The sequence below is a fragment of the Castor canadensis genome, chromosome 18 (assembly GCF_047511655.1).
Source record: "Castor canadensis chromosome 18, mCasCan1.hap1v2, whole genome shotgun sequence".
NCBI lineage: Eukaryota > Metazoa > Chordata > Mammalia > Rodentia > Castoridae > Castor > Castor canadensis.
In genome coordinates this window covers 30,999,337-31,015,276 of record NC_133403.1, presented here as the reverse complement: position 1 = coordinate 31,015,276, position 15,940 = coordinate 30,999,337, and the positions used below count along the sequence as shown (strand labels likewise).

The 15,940-nt window shown below is 34.6% G+C and overlaps 2 protein-coding genes across 11 annotated transcripts in view; both read right to left on the bottom strand.

The window, feature by feature from the left end:
- The window catches only part of LOC109677192 (dnaJ homolog subfamily C member 24-like), a 929,921-nt gene that overhangs the window by 13,199 nt on the left and 900,782 nt on the right, over positions 1–15,940 (bottom strand). The window contains exon 7 of one of the 2 annotated variants that reach the window (XM_074060657.1): positions 1,022–1,151. The exons of the other annotated variant lie outside the window; for it this stretch is intronic. The gene's annotated coding sequence lies outside the window, so the exon portion shown is untranslated. Of the gene's footprint in view, positions 1–1,021; positions 1,152–15,940 lie in introns of those variants that run through there. 2 annotated transcript variants of the gene reach the window in all.
- Positions 1–15,940, bottom strand: part of LOC109687883 (dnaJ homolog subfamily C member 24) — a 128,521-nt gene that overhangs the window by 96,329 nt on the left and 16,252 nt on the right. For all 9 annotated transcript variants that reach the window (XM_074060638.1, XM_074060641.1, XM_074060645.1 and 6 more), the window contains exon 3: positions 1,013–1,151. In XM_074060638.1, the coding sequence (XP_073916739.1) occupies positions 1,013–1,151 (139 nt within the window). The remainder of the gene's footprint in view (positions 1–1,012; positions 1,152–15,940) is intronic.

Here is a 15,940-nt window from a genome sequence, read left to right as displayed (position 1 = left end):
AACTTCCTCTGAAAACATGTACGATGTTTTATAAATATATCTGGCTTTATCCTATAATGATGTGTTTAGAAATAAAGCCTTACTTCTGAAATCAAATTTTCATAACCTTAGTAGCAGGAGCCTTAAAATCATTTGGTGAGGTTTGATGATGTGCCAGTGCAGGTCAAGAAGAGGATTCAATAATCAACTACACAGATAGTGGGCTTTTATCAACACATCCCAGTCAATTCTGAGCCTGATGTGCTATTGGAGAGAGCAATTGAGTGTTTTTTTTCCCACAGGCTGTAACTGATTATTGACTTCCCCATTAATATCTAGGCTGCATATTGAAGGTTCAGATAGAAGGCTGAGGGACTCCTTTCCCAAAGCCAGTGCTGAACGACAGCCTATCACTTCTTATAACTATAGTCCATGTGTGACAAACCTGACCTACATTTCTCCCTTTCTTTCTCACAACAGCATGTCACTGTTTTAAGAAGCTATTTTCTGAAAGCATAAAAGAAATGACTTTTAAAATTGCTTGGGCAATATGCATTCCGACGGCATCATTGTAACAATCTCATAAAGAATAGTTTATCCTGGAGATAATCTGAAACCTAGCCTAAAATGAGCTCAAAGACAACAGATTGCTTTATGATGTTTTTCTATATGGTATCTTCTTTTAGAATGTCATTTATACAACACAGTCTCAGAAGTACTACAATTAAAAAGTTAATACATACATAATTAAATTTAATAAACTTTTACATATATAAAACATATTAAATTAAAATGTATAATTAACATTTTTTCAGTAGTCACAAAAAGCAGCTTTCACACCTTACAAGAAGCCACATCCTAGTAGTTTTGTTAACTTCTCATAGAATACACAATAATCACTACTAAGACTGGACCAGAGGGTAAAGGCAGCAATGACTTGGTGAAAATGCTGGAAAATGTTCCCCAGGAGTGGCTGCAGACTGTGCCTCAAAGAGTTGCCCATAGCTTGTGGCTCCTTACCCTAAGTACCTACCATGCTGCTGCAGGTCATACTCTTTTTTTGTCTCTTCATTCCCTAGAATTTTCCATGCCTGATCAATTTCGATGAACTTCTGTATACATTCCTCCACTGTTTCTGCTGGCACATCTGTACTTTGTTTATCTGGATGATACTGTCAATCAAAAATAAGGGAGTAGGTTAATAGTGTTGAGTGAGGGAAGGTTAAAAAAATGTAAATCTGAGCTTTAGTTAAGAAAAAAGATAATGAGAAGATGAAAACTAAGATGCCAAGGCAATGAGACAACAGTGTTGGGCACAGGAGACAACTGCCAGGTTAATTAGACCATTGGAGTAGCTATAAATCCACCAGTGACATGATCTGTCACAACGTGCAAAGACAGCATTTTCTGGATAATTTGCTCATGGAATCATTGATCTCATGGACAATTTGCCTAGAGAAGATGACTAACACAAATAGAAATAGGTACGTGCAGATGAACAGAACATGAAAAAGAGCACAAACTCTGCAGCATAAGAAGCTTTCTTTATATAATATACTTGGCGGCATATATCATTGTAAAACAAACTACTAGTTTTTCCTATGAAATTAGATTATACAATCATAACTTAAATTAACAATGTATCTGATTATAAAACTACAAGGCCTTTCATATTCTTTCTCAGCCTCAAGGATTTTAAAGTCATAAATTCCCAAATTTTTATTAAAAATTGCTTACTCTAGGGCAGATTTGTAAGAAACAACTTTCAGAAAAATCCATTAAAATTTATGAATATAAATTCATTAAAGACTCCTTCTCCTGTGAGTTTTCTAAGAAAATGTTAATGTTTTCCTATCCAGTGATTTTCTTCAATGTTATTTACTCAGAAACAGTTTTGCAGCAACTCATTAATTCTCAAATGCTAATATAAATATGGTTCGCTGCACACCTCATTTATACTATCCCCTTCCTTCCTTTTCTTTTCCATACAGTTCTCCCTTTTCTTTTTATCTAGCAGTTGTTGTGAAAGAATCAGTAAGTCATTTGCTTTTTAGCAACCTTTCAAAGGAATGAGGAACAGTTTCTAGAGACATTTTACTTAAAATATGGTCATAGTAGCAGATTCTTAGGTATGTAATTTTTTTCATTCTCAAATAAAGAAGGAACCACTTGGAAATATTTATCCAGAATTTTCAGCCAGCAATTATTCTGCAAGTTTTATCAAATGTATTAAGAAAATATTTTAATTTCAAAGGAAACAGGAATTTCCCTTGACTGTAAAATAGTTTTACTTCTTTACTAATTTTCTTTATTTTTCAAGTTTTCTTACTAATTTTTCAAGTTTTTGCAGTAGAATAGCTACATTCACATTTCATGACACATCAGTGTTGATGGTTCATATATTCAGCAATTAATGATACAATCATATAAATTCACTCATAGCTTTGCAGACATCAAAATTTGTAAGTAGCATGTCACTTTTTATTCAAGTTTCTAAGGCCAAAGTTACTCAGTGAATTGTGGCAAGTAACTGACTTCAATTTCAAGTCCCAAATGCAGCAAGGATGCAAGTTTCTAATTTATATCATGGAAATTGCCTTTAAGTGTGGATCAATTTCCAAGATGAACTTCTCCATACTCTTGATGATCCTTACTACTAGACCAAAAGCTAGTCTGATATTTGGTTACAAAGAGGAATAAACATCAAATGTACTAGAAGAAAGATTATAGGACCAAAGGAGAATTAGGCTTTTACTTTCCCTTTGGCAAGGGAAAGTATCAATTATCAATATTTAAATACTCAAACTAAAATAGTGACTGAAGAAAAGGAAAAGAAAGAAAAGCTTAATTGTTTCTAATCTGGCCATGACTTATTTATGATGCCCATAAAAGTTACTTGCATATCCTTAAGAGTCGGGATATCCAAGCAACATACCAAAGCCAAAACAAAGTTGGCCTGCATTAAAGTTCTTTGCTGATGCATCCCTCCAACATTATTTGTGAAGATGATTTGTATAACAACCTTTCTCTGATTCAATGTTGTAACATGTAACAAACATAATTAATGCCACCAGTACACATTTAAGGTATATTTACCTGTGTAAACTCTTAATATCAATATGTTACAAACATTAAGTAAGGCCCTGGAGAAATCATTCTAAGCTTCTAATTTAGAGCAGGAGTACAGATTTAAAACTAGATAGTTTCTAACAGGCCACTACAGAAAGTCTACTTGGTAGACACAGTCATGTACCAACCTGACCAAGAAAGCCCTATGATACAAGGAATTAGTTCCTCTCTACCCCAAACTAAAAGCCATCACAAAATTTTATTATGAGTTACACATTAGTTCTATGATAGCCAAAAATTCAATTTAATATCTTTCCCTAATTTGGTATTTTTCTTGATTACTACTGAAATAAGTAGCTTACAATCAGAGGCTTTTAAGTCTCTTCTGTTCTGTTACAAGAATTCAATATCATTTCATGACATCCATTTAATGGATGTGTTCTGTTATAAAATGACAATTATAGCAAGAAAATAAGTATGTCATTTGGGGTGCTAAAAGCATCAGACCAATCTGTTTTGACAGCAAGTTCCAAAGCAAAATGAAGGTCTAAAAAGAAGTAATACAACCAGTATTAGGCAGATAATGGTCCCCAAAGATATCAAGTCCAAATCCCTGGTACGTATGTATGTTACTTTATTTAGAAAATGAAAGAAAGGAAGAAAGAAACCTGCAGATGTATGTAAGTTAAAGATTCTGAAATGGTGGGATTATTCTGAATGATCCAAGGGGACTCTAAATGTAATCAAAGTATTCTTATAAGAAAGAGGCAGAAGGAGGTCTGACAAACACAGGGGATAAAGTAATATGAAGACAGTGTTGGTCTTGAAGACTAGAGCAATGCATCCACAAGCCAAGGAACATTATGGTCATCAGAAGCTAGAAGAGACAAGAGATTTCTCTTCCTCCAGAGCCTCCAGAGGGAGTGTAGCCCTCTCTGCTTATACCTTGGTCTCAGTTCAATTATACAGACTTTCAACTTCCTATTCTACAAAACTGTAAAAGAATAAATTTCTGTTTTAAGTGACTGAGTTTTTGTAGTTTGTTTTTAAAACCATGAGAAATTAGGGTCTCAGACTTCAGCCTGGGGCCAGCCAAGGACTACAACCCTTCTACCACTGCCTCCCAAGTAGCTAGAATTACAGACATGCACTTGTGTTTTGAAGCAGGGTCTTACTAACTTTTTTGCCTGAGCTGGTCTTGAACTATCTCCATCTTTCAAGTGGTTGTTCACCACAACACTTGGCCCTCAATGACTAAGTCTATTAATAAAATGGTGTCAAAATTACTTATGTTCTTTATCTCAAAAATCTGGTATGACTCTTTATTGCCAATGGGGGGTAAAAAAGCCCCTTTAGGTTTTAAGACTTCTCAATCTCAGAAAGTATGTTTATTTTTTTCCTATAATTTCTAAATCTGAGACTTCCTGTAGGAGGCAGGCTCAATCATTCCTCCTCCTCCTCCTCTTCTTCTTCTTCATCATCATCATTCAAGCACCAGGCATTTTTCTCTTGTTGTCAAGATTTATTTTATTTCTTATCCTTTTTTCCAATATTTTCCATTAGCCAAACCTTCCCACTGTGGAGAGCCCAAAGCTATCCCAACTTCATACATTCATTCATCAAATCAAAGATAGGTATAATTTAAAGCATTCTATATTCTAAAGGATTACTATGTCATTGCAAAACCAGAAACAGACCAAAATAAATAAATAAATAAAACATGGACTTCCTTTACTTCTCAGAATAATTCCACCGGAATCTTAAAAACAACAGGGAGTTCTGAGGACATTCACCACTCAAACAGCAAAATTATACTCCTTACTAATAGAGGCATGTTCTAAAACTAGTGTCACAAATTCATTCATTTTAACTGATTTCCATTTTTCACTTCAACTGAAGTGTATTTTGCAGTTGATGGAAGAACTCATTCTACTGGAAGCAAAGAACTCAAAATTAAGAAATCAGCAAATCTTGCAAAAATATACAAAATAAAAAATTTACGAAGTTGCCATTAACAACAGCCTAAAATAACAATGACAAAACACTCCATAATAAACCAAACGGAGGATGTGTAAGGCTTCTACACTAAAAACCATAAGATATCATTAGAGAAAACAAGGACCTCAACAAACAGAAACAAATAAATTCAGGGATAGTAGGATTCATGTCCATTTTCTCCATAGTGATATAGTAATGCAACCCCTATCAAAATTCCAGCACTTTTTAAAGAAGCAATTTATTATAATATTTATATTTCAAGACTTAGTGTAAGTAACCAGTAAGCAATCACTGTGCTGTAGTATTGGCATAAAGATACACAAATAGTTTCGTGGAACAGAATAAAGTCTAGAAACAGACCATACATACATAGTCAACTAATGTTCAACAAAGGTATCATAACAATTCAATGAGAAATGTATTTTATGTTAGCTTTCTGTTAATATAACAAATACTTGAGATAAATCAAATTATAAGGAAGAAAGGTTTATTTTGGCTCACAATTTTGGAAGTTTCAGTCTATGAGCAGCTGGTCTTATTTCTTTGGGCCTGTGGCAAAAAAGGCTTCATGGCAGACAGAAAGCAAAGACAGAGGAAGAATCAGGGTCCCCACAGCCCCTTCAAGAATATACCCTCAATGACCTAACTTTCTTCTACCATCTAAAGGTTCCTCTACCACCAAATAGCACCACAGGCAAGGGACCTAGCCTTCAATACACAGCTCTAGGGGATGTTCAAGATCCAAACTATAGCAATATTTATGACAAATGGTTTTTAAACAAATGGGTATCTATGTGGGAATAAAAAAGAAAAAAACTCTAAAAACCTCAATTGCTACAATTGCTATCTCATTCCTTACAGAAAAATTAATTCAGGATGAATCAGAGACACAAACATAAAATACAGAACTGCTTGAGCATGGTGGCATGCACCTTTAATCGTAGTCTTTGAGAGGCAGAGGTAGAAGGACTGGAGCGCTAGGCTAGCCTGGGTTACACTGCAAGGCTGTCTCAACAGAAACAATGGCTAGAGATGTGGCTCAGAGGTAGAGTGCTTGCCTAGCACATATAACGCCCTGGGATCTATCCCTGGCACTGCAAAAACGAGAAAAGACACAGAACCATAAAATGTCTCCAAGAAAACAAAAGACAATACTTTTTGCCTTTTAGGGTATGCATAGATTACTGTGACAGTAAACAAAAAAGCACAAACTGTATGACATAAAACTACACTTGGTCTTAGCCAAAAGACCAAGATTAAGAGATGACACAAAACTGGTAAACTGACTTTCATCAAATTGTAAAACTTTACACTCACCAAAGACACCCCTAAGAAAGTGTGGCAGGTCTTGTATCCAGAATATACAAAAAAAAAAACAAAAAAAACAAAAAAAAAACCAACCCTACAAATCAGTAATAAGATAAACTAATTAAAAATCATGGGAAAAATACCTGAATATATACTTTTCCAACCAAAATTGACAAGAAGAAGATGTTCATGTGACCTTACAACTTTTTCATTAGTTATTAGAAAAATATAAACTAAGATCACAATAAAATACTAAATGAGTCTTACAAAATGACTAAATTTTTTTTTTTAAAGAAATAACACCAAATGTTGGGAAAGACATAGAAAAACTGAAACTCTCATACACTGCTGGCAGGAAACTATGTGGCAGTTTATGTCTACCCCATGACCAAAAATTTTCACTCCTTGATTTTTATCTAGAGAGAAATAGAACCTAAGAACACACATTCACAAAAAGACACATCTTTATAATATTATTTTAAAAAGCCAAAAACTGGAACCATAAATGCTTATTCCACATAAAGTAATACTACTCAACAAAAGAAAAAAAAGCTATGATACAATTAATAACATAAAATGAATACTTATTACAGTGAGCAAAAGAAGCACATTCAAATATAGCATACATACTATATAATTAAATTGATATGAAATTGAAATTCTGGCAAATATATTCCATGGTGACAAAAATCAAAGCTGGTTTCCAGGTAGGAGCAGGGGGTGAAAAAAAAGGAAAAGGGCACAAGGGAATTTTGGAGGGAGAATTAAAATGTTATGTATCTTGTCTACATAGCATTAAAACTCACTAAACCAAACACTTAAGATCTATGAACTTTTCATTGTATGATGAACATTATCTCAATAGAATAAAACCTTCAGAAATGTCTAAATTTTAAAAAGGAATTTACAAAATCTTTCTAAGCCACATTGGAAAAAATGAGAATATTCTTCCAACACGAATAAAGAGCGAAGTACAATATAAACACAGAAAATTAATAAATGAGTTAGTGAAAAGTTTGAATTACAGAAATTTATGGAAACAGTTTTTTTACTTTTGAGTACATCTGGCAATTCCAATAACTTAAAAGACATTTTAAAAAGTTAAGTCTTGCTTAGAAGAAAGCCAAAGTACATCCAAAATTAAGTATCACAAATATTACAATACTAAAAGTGTTGAGAATGATACTTATCTCTGAACCTTTATCGTAACAGTATAAAGGTATCTATTTCCAAACTTTTAGCCAACTGTTATTTTGCTATTCTCAAATAATCTCTCACTTACAACTTTACAATATAAACAATTTCCTGAAATTTTAGGGAAATTTTCCAATTACAAAAGGAAGAACTCATGTTCCTTAAATTCCCAAGTCATTTATTGAGGGTAAGTAAAAATAATAAAAGATTAAGAAAGTGTCTTGATGCAAAGAGAATCCTTCATGACACTACAAAAGATATATACAAAATGATATAACATTTTATCAGGATAGGTATGTCAATTGTTTTCTAACTAACTGATAATTAACACTTTAATTATGAAATCTTAATTCTTATTAGCTGAGATGTTATGGCAAATGGATTGAATAATATATAACATTTGCTTTGATTTTCAATTCTTTCCACATATTGAGACTAAGTGCTTTCTAAATTACTAATTCTGGAGTGAATGACCTATGTGTCACTCCAGTGCTACTCCAAATGGCTCAGATATGCAGTATCAGCATCATCTGAGAGCCTGTTAGAAATAGTATTTCTGGGGTGGCACCTCACATCTTCAGGAAAGAACTACAGAATCTGTGTCTGGTCAAACTCTCCAGGAAGCTATTGTGTGTAGTAAGTTTGAGAAGAACACTGCTAGTCTCTACTACTTAAATGTGGCATTGAAGGGTAAGTCAAAAAACTGGTGCTTTCATTACAATTTTCTTGTGACAAGTATGTATATTTTTTAAAAATGAAAAGAAATGCTGAATGAGTGAACTTCTCAATTAAGTTAACAATTATGACCTTTTATTTCATTTTTTTCTTATACCAACTTACTTCACTGATAAAAAAAATCTGTTGACATCTAAACAATATGCTTTCTTGAACTGCAGAACCAAATTTGAAAATGCCTTCTAAAACCTATCTTGTCAGCACTACAAACTCAACATAGTTAAAACCCAGTTTATTATCCAGACTCTAAAGTTAAATTCCCTATTGAAACCCTTGTACCACCATGTTAAATCAATAAAATGAATAAGAGGGGAAATTTTCTTAAGAAACCAAGCTACTAATGTTAAATTCCCTTCCCTTCATCCCTCATACAGGATTTGAGCGGCCAAATTTTGTAGATTCTACATACAGAACGTCCTTTGTGTTCCCAATGCCAAACCTACTTCAACATTAGCTCCCACATAGTCTCCAGCTATCACTGTAAAACAGCTCTCTACTCCATCCAACCTGCTTCCAAATTCACTTGCCTTAACATCTCTGACCATGTCATTCCCCAGCTCATAAACTGTAAATGGCAATTTATTCATAATAAACCAGTCTTATTCTTTCACAAGTAAAATCCTACACTAAAAGAACCCCAACCTACCATTCCAGCTTTATCTATTGTAGGTAGCACCTAAACAATAAATATAAACACTGCATCTTCACTAAAGATGCAAACCGTAGAGAGATTAACGGAGTGCCTCTTTGTACAAGTATCCCCCCATAAGTGACTGTGAAGTTAAGCTGAATCTATAACACTTTCCCCCAAAGCACAAAATCTGGAATTTACTAATTTTAGTCAGCACTAGATGGAATGAAGGACAAATTGTAAACTGCAGTTTTGCACTTCTGTGTCTTTTTTCTCATACTCTTTCTAGTGAACAAGTATTTTCTATTCAACTGAATCTATGAACAGATATGATATGGGAATGTGCTTCAACTGATTACCATTCCTTAAATACTTTTCCAACTGAGGAATCAGTAAACAGTAAGCACAAACACTAAGAGAAATAAATTTTAAAAAGTACATTTGAATCGGACATTGTGGTTCATATCTATAATCCTAGAGCTTGGGAGGTAGAGGCAGAATGCTTCCAAGTTCAAGGTCAGCCTTGGGCTATAATAGACCCTGTCTCTAAAAAGAATTTTAAAAAGTATACTTGAAAAAAAGTGGACTTACAGGTGTTATGATTTAGGTATCTGTCTCCTCCAAAGCTCGTAATGAAATGTGATTGCCATTCTGAAGGTTATTAAGGAGGTGGAACCTTTGCTGTATGACTGGGGTGAGATGGCTCTATCCTCATGAGTAGATTGGTGTCATTATTGTGGGAGTGAGTTCCTGACTAATGGGTGAGTTTAGCCCCCTTTCCCTCTGAAGCAAACCTTCTGCCTTTTTCTATAGGATAGTACAGCAAAAGACCTTTACCAGATTCCTGACACTTGATCTTGGACTTCCCAGCCTCGAGATCTGTGAATCAGTATATTTCTGTTTAATGTTAATGACTCAGTCTTAGACATTCTGTTATAGCAGCACAAAACAGCTAAGACTATAGTTGTCTTAAGGACATATCCTTTAAAAAAAAAAAATCTAATGTCCCTTTCTTTATTCTCCTAGTCTTCTTGAAAGGAAAGCATCAATGTTTCACATACCAACTGTATACTACTACAAAGCAGATCTTATCAGTACCCTAACAAAAAGAGAGTTGGAGCGTTTTTGTTTTCCTCTTTGCCAATGATTCTTGGACAGAATCCTGTTCAAGTACTGTCTTGCCAAGCCCCAAGGTGAGCACTGTTGAATTTCCATAATACCACAGTGGATACACTTTCTAAATAGATTATAATGCAGAGTACCATTCAGGAAATTCAAAATGCAATACATACATAAACACTGAAAAAACTATTATTATGGGTTATTATATAGAGTTCTTAGGCTCTGGTCATCACAATATTTTGAGGCACTAATCACTAAGGATAATAAAAACTCATTCCTTTGGACATGAAAATCAACAGATTCTAAATCTTTGGTAATTTTGTAAAACTTTCTCCCGAAAGGTGCTTATCACAATCCTAATTCCTCTTTTCCCAAAGCAAGACAAAGAAAAAAAATCCCAGCAGCTTAGCTACCACCAATTAATTCCAATCATGCCATCTCTACTCATATCTTTCACACACTATGAAAGCTGTATTTGTGCCCTTAACAATACTTCCTAACTCCTCTCCTTCTCATATGTTTTGCTCACACAGCAGTTTTGTCTGCCCTATTCTTGCCCTTTTCTCTTTCAATCTCCCTTTGAAATATCTCCTAAATATCTCTCAGATGACAAGAAGTCTTTCAGCACTGAAGTGCACTTGCCTGGAGTCCTGATCAGCTGCCGAAGGAGCCAGGGTTCATTTCTGAGGCCTTGCTTTCCTTCCACACGAAAGAGGTAGGAAGCCTGAAGTTCTGTCTCAGACCTACTTTGCTGTGATGTCACTACTGTCATCACTACACTAGAAAGCAAGAATCAAGTGTGGTTGGAAGGAGGGAGGCCAGGGGCATGAGTACCCTCTACCATGGGGTCCTCAAGGTTTCTAGAAGAAAACGTATGAAAACAGTGGGATCTCTCTTGGTAAAGAAATGAGTAGGGCTGTGGGAAAGCAGTTTCCTTATGCCATTTTGCAATGCAACAAACTTCTACTATAACCCTCTACCAAAGAGTCTAGCTGAGAATGAAATTGACAGGAAAGTCAAGAAAGGGGCATAGAATCACCTTATCTGATTCCTCTTGTAAAAGTGGGTCTTCCTACTATACTTCTCCCTTTGGGACTGCTTACTGTGACTGGCAGTGATCATTACCTTCTCAAATTTTCCAAATATGTTTGTTGGAGGGACTATTCTTGGATCATCAATTAGAACAAATAGCACAATTACTCATATCAAAACCTAACCTTTTACCACTTTAGAAAACTAGAAATTCTGAAGCTGATATATTAAAACAAGGAATAGCCTTTTCTTAAAAATAGATTTTCTCCAGCCATTCTTATCTCTATCTTCCTCAAAATATGTATCTTTCCACATTTTTATGGTGTGTCACCTACATTTGTTAACAACTTAAAATTAGTAGACCCTTAAAACAAAATTTTATGTTTTCACTTGTAAAAAAAATGAAAGAGAAAATATCACGTAATGTTACTGAAAGTTAAAGGACTGCCTCAGCATCTGTCAACAATAATTTGTATGACTACGTCACACCTGCTCCCACAGAGAATTCATACATTTAAGGTGAAATTATTATTAAAAATTAAAGTTGCTGGGCATGATGGCACACATCTGTAATCCCAGCTACTTGGGAGGCTGAGGTGAGAAGAATGGAGAGTTTGAGGGCGAGACACTGTGTCAAAAAATAAGAACAATAATTAAAGTCTATACTCCTTTCCTTCATCAGCTATTAACCTGCATTTTTAATTTTCTGCTAAACCAGAAGAGCGGACCCTAACTTACTTTACTGACATATGATTCACATATCATAAGATTCACCCTTTTCTGTTGTAAAATTCAGTGGTTTTTTTTTTTTAGGATATTAAACAGAGTTGTGCAACCACTACCACTATCTAATAACAGAACATTTTCATCATCCCTAAAAAAAAATCCTTTGCTCATCAGTAGTCATTCTTATTCCTGTTCCTCCTCCCTTAGCAACTACTTATCTACTTTCTGTGTCTGTGGACTTGCCTATTCTGGATAGGAATGATAACACACACACACACACACACACACACACAATGAAAATTTGCAATTTTTAAGTATTTATATAAACTACATCCCTTTGGGAATGTTGGTGAAGAGCTAAGAACTTAAAAAGTCTACATACAGACAAAAAGAATATGCTCTTGTAGAATTTATAATCTGGCTATATAATACATCAGCAGCATTTACCAAGGAATCATGGTGAGTAAGTCCTTTGAAGTTACCACACAACATAGTTCCATGTTTCTGAGAGAGAGAGCTGTGCAAGTTTTCAGCATAATTACAGTCGGCTGCATTTACAGAGCAATATGAGTAAGTGAACATCCTTGTGGCCTACTAGAATCTGTGATTGACTCCATTCTCTCAAAGAGCCATTTTAATATTGTTAATATTTTTAAGAGACCTTGGTCCTTTGAACATATTTTTTAAACTTCTGTTAAATGTCAGTACAACACTGACTTCTCTGAAGACCAAATTAAGAGGCTTATTCTAAGATTACTGGTAGCTCCAAGAAGAAGTAGGAGAGAAAAAGGAATGTTGAGGTACGAGGAGGGCAGTATAGGACAGACAGACAGAGGAAGTGAAAGAAAAGGAGGTAGTGGAAAAGGCAGATGGGGGGGATACTGGAGAGCAGAAGATGAGAAAGAATAAGCAGAGGAAGGAAGAGTCTAAAGAACACCGCAGGAAAACAAAGCCATGCAATATCTATGGTAGATACTGATGTTTTTCAAATTAAGAGGTAGAGTTGCAAAGAACTAGATCAACGAATAAAAAAATGTTAAGAGGTAAAATGAAATGTATTCACATAATTCAATCCATAGCAAAACCTTTCAAAACAAAAACTGACCTCTATAATATACTTTGAATTGTGACACTTATTAACTATAAAATATAATCTTAAATCAATTCCTTTTGCAAGTAACATGAGTTTTTTTTCTCTTTCAACTATACAAATATAGCATAATTCCTATTTCTTTGTAATTGTATATAAGATATGAAAACAATTTTAAATGTTCCAAATTCTTTTGCTATATGATTGCCAATTTAAGTATGAAGGAAGATGTCCCTCTCCTCAAATTGTATCAAGTAAGTCTTCAATAACATACCCAATATGAACTACAAAGAGAATTCCAAGATAAACACTCGGACTCCAACCTTCCCAAATGATAATTATTAGTAGGGCACTGGGTGACTTCTCCTGCTCTTTGGGGTCAGGGAAGATGTATTTTTTGTATAATTAAGAACTTAAAAAATTGATGCCAAGCTAAAGTTATCCTCGCAAAGTAAGAGTGGTGATGTGCATGCAAAGACCCTACAGAGCCATCTCCTAACAGCAACTTGGAGCTCTGCTCTGTGGCCACCACGATCATCAGGTACTAAATTAGATGGTGCATTCTGTCAATGCTTTCATACTCTTCTTTTATTAATTGGTCATTCTGCTATATTAATGATATTACTACACTGGCTTTGAATTCCCTCAAGTGCTTTACCTTGAGACAGAAAATAAAGTAAAGAAGACATGAGAAAGTAAATGTGACAGATTAACTCTACTTAGTTCATATTTGAATCAGCTCTAAAACTCTTTCCCATAAAAGGCATATATTTCTTTTGTTTATAGAAATGTTCCTGTGGACCTAAAATGTAAAAATTTTGTTTAAATATAATTTCTACTGATTTAATTTCATAAGCTATAGGAAACCACCGTGGGAATGGAATGTATAGAAAAAGCATTGACATTTTATTACACGAGTGCTCAAAATTAATGGTGGAATTAAATACTTATGGCTAGAGAGATGGTGACAAACCTTAATTCTTATTATTTAATGATGAGGGAAATTCACCTAAAGTGAAACTTAATAAATAACATAGGGACCTTAATACTGGTAGAAATTGATGAGTACAAAAAGAAAAAAGCATTTAATGATTGTAGTTAAGTTCAATGAACTTAATATATTATTTTTTGAGATAAAGGTATAAGTAAGTTTCTTAGGATATCAAGAAAACATATCCTCTGAGATAATTTTTGGTTTTCATTGTTGCAAATCACTGTTATTATGAAGCAGCCATTAAGCAGTTGGAAGGAAGTGCTGTTAAGACTGCGCAGTAGTAATTCTCTAATGAATCTGAATGTAGTTTAGACAGGCAAAAGAGGAATATACATTGACTGACATGGTTGTGTTTTATTTTCATTTTGTTTTTGTGAGGTGCCTATTTGCTTAAAACAAGATCATGTCACAAAAAGTTAGGTACAAAAGTTGAACAAAATGTGTACTTTATACTTTGACAACACATTAAGATTATGAAAGCTAAAAAAAAAATTCCAAAGGTAAAGTCAAGTGCAACACACTACTGCCACCTAATGCTTAGTAAAATATTGCCTAGAGAAGGAGTCAACAATTTATTCGATGTTTTACCAATTAACAAATGAAGCATGATTTTTAAGTATATTTTAATTCTGAAGGTTTTGTGATTTGAACAGAGAAAATATAATTTTTGAGATTGGCAACTCAAAAATGTGCTTATCAATCAAAATATATAACCTTACTACAAGCTAGATACTCTGCCAGTTAGTAAGGATATAATGATGACTAAAACACAATCCCTATCCTTGAGGGACTCACAATCTAATGAGAAAAAGCAGACACATAAATGATTAATTCTAAAGCAAAGGTTAAAATGAGGTGCTAAAACAAGATGGTAGCACAAAAAAGTTGTTCATTTATAGTAAAGGAAGGAAGGTTTTGTAAACAAAGGTGAACTGGAGGTGGCATTTCTTTTCTACAAACTACAGGCAAAACTTGCTGGGTGAACCTGCTCTCCCATTCCTGCAATCTGGTCACAGCACTAATTTTTCAACATGTACCTGAACACTCAGAGTGGAAGGGCAGTTTCTGACAGGTGCCTAGATCCAGGGGCAATGTGAAAATTCCATTGAATCAAAACTACTCTTGAAAAAACAAAACAAAACTACTCTTTAAAATCTTTACATTGTTCATTAAGTATTGTATCTGAAATTTCACAAATACAACCTGTAATACATGAAGAAATATTTAGTCTCTATTCCTAATCCTGGCAAGAGCTCCTAAAATCTTTGGAACTGAAGAATGTCTTTTATATGCTAATGAGATGACTGGTGGTTGGAACCCCAAGATAGCTTCAGGAGGGGTAGGCTGGTCACCAGAAAGACTAAGACTGGATTAGTGTTGGAACTATCAGCCCCATCCCCTAACCTCCTGGGAAGGGAAAGGGCTGAAGACTGATCACCCATGGTATGGTCCACAATTTAACCAATCACGTCTACATAATAAAAAGCCTCCATGAAACTTGGAAAGGACAGGGCTCAAAGACATCCAGGCTTAGTGAACAAGAACATCCACAGGCTGCACCCCAAATCCATAGGGATGGAAGCTCTAGTGTTGAGACATTTCTAAATTTCCTCCTCTGTACCTCTTCATCTGGCTATTCATTTGTATTCCTTAAAATACCCTTTGTAATAAATGAGTAAACAAAGTTTCCCTCAGTTCTGTGAGTCACTCCTAGTAAATTAATTTAAACTGAAGAAGGGGTCGTGAGAACCCTGAGTTGATCAGAAGCACAGGTCACAATCTGAGGCTCACATATGACATTTGAAGAGGAGGACTGAACCCTTAACCTATGATCTGACACTAACTCCAGACAGATAATGTCAGAGTTGAATTATAGGACACCCAGCTGGTGTCCACTGGAGAACTATTTGGTATGTGGGGAGAAATCCCTGCAGATCTAGTGTCAGAAGGACTGTATCGATGGGTGTGTGAGTAGGAATGTAATATAATCCTATATAGAAATATATATATATATATAAATGCATAACATACAATAAAGAACAGATTAATAAAGTTAGTATCC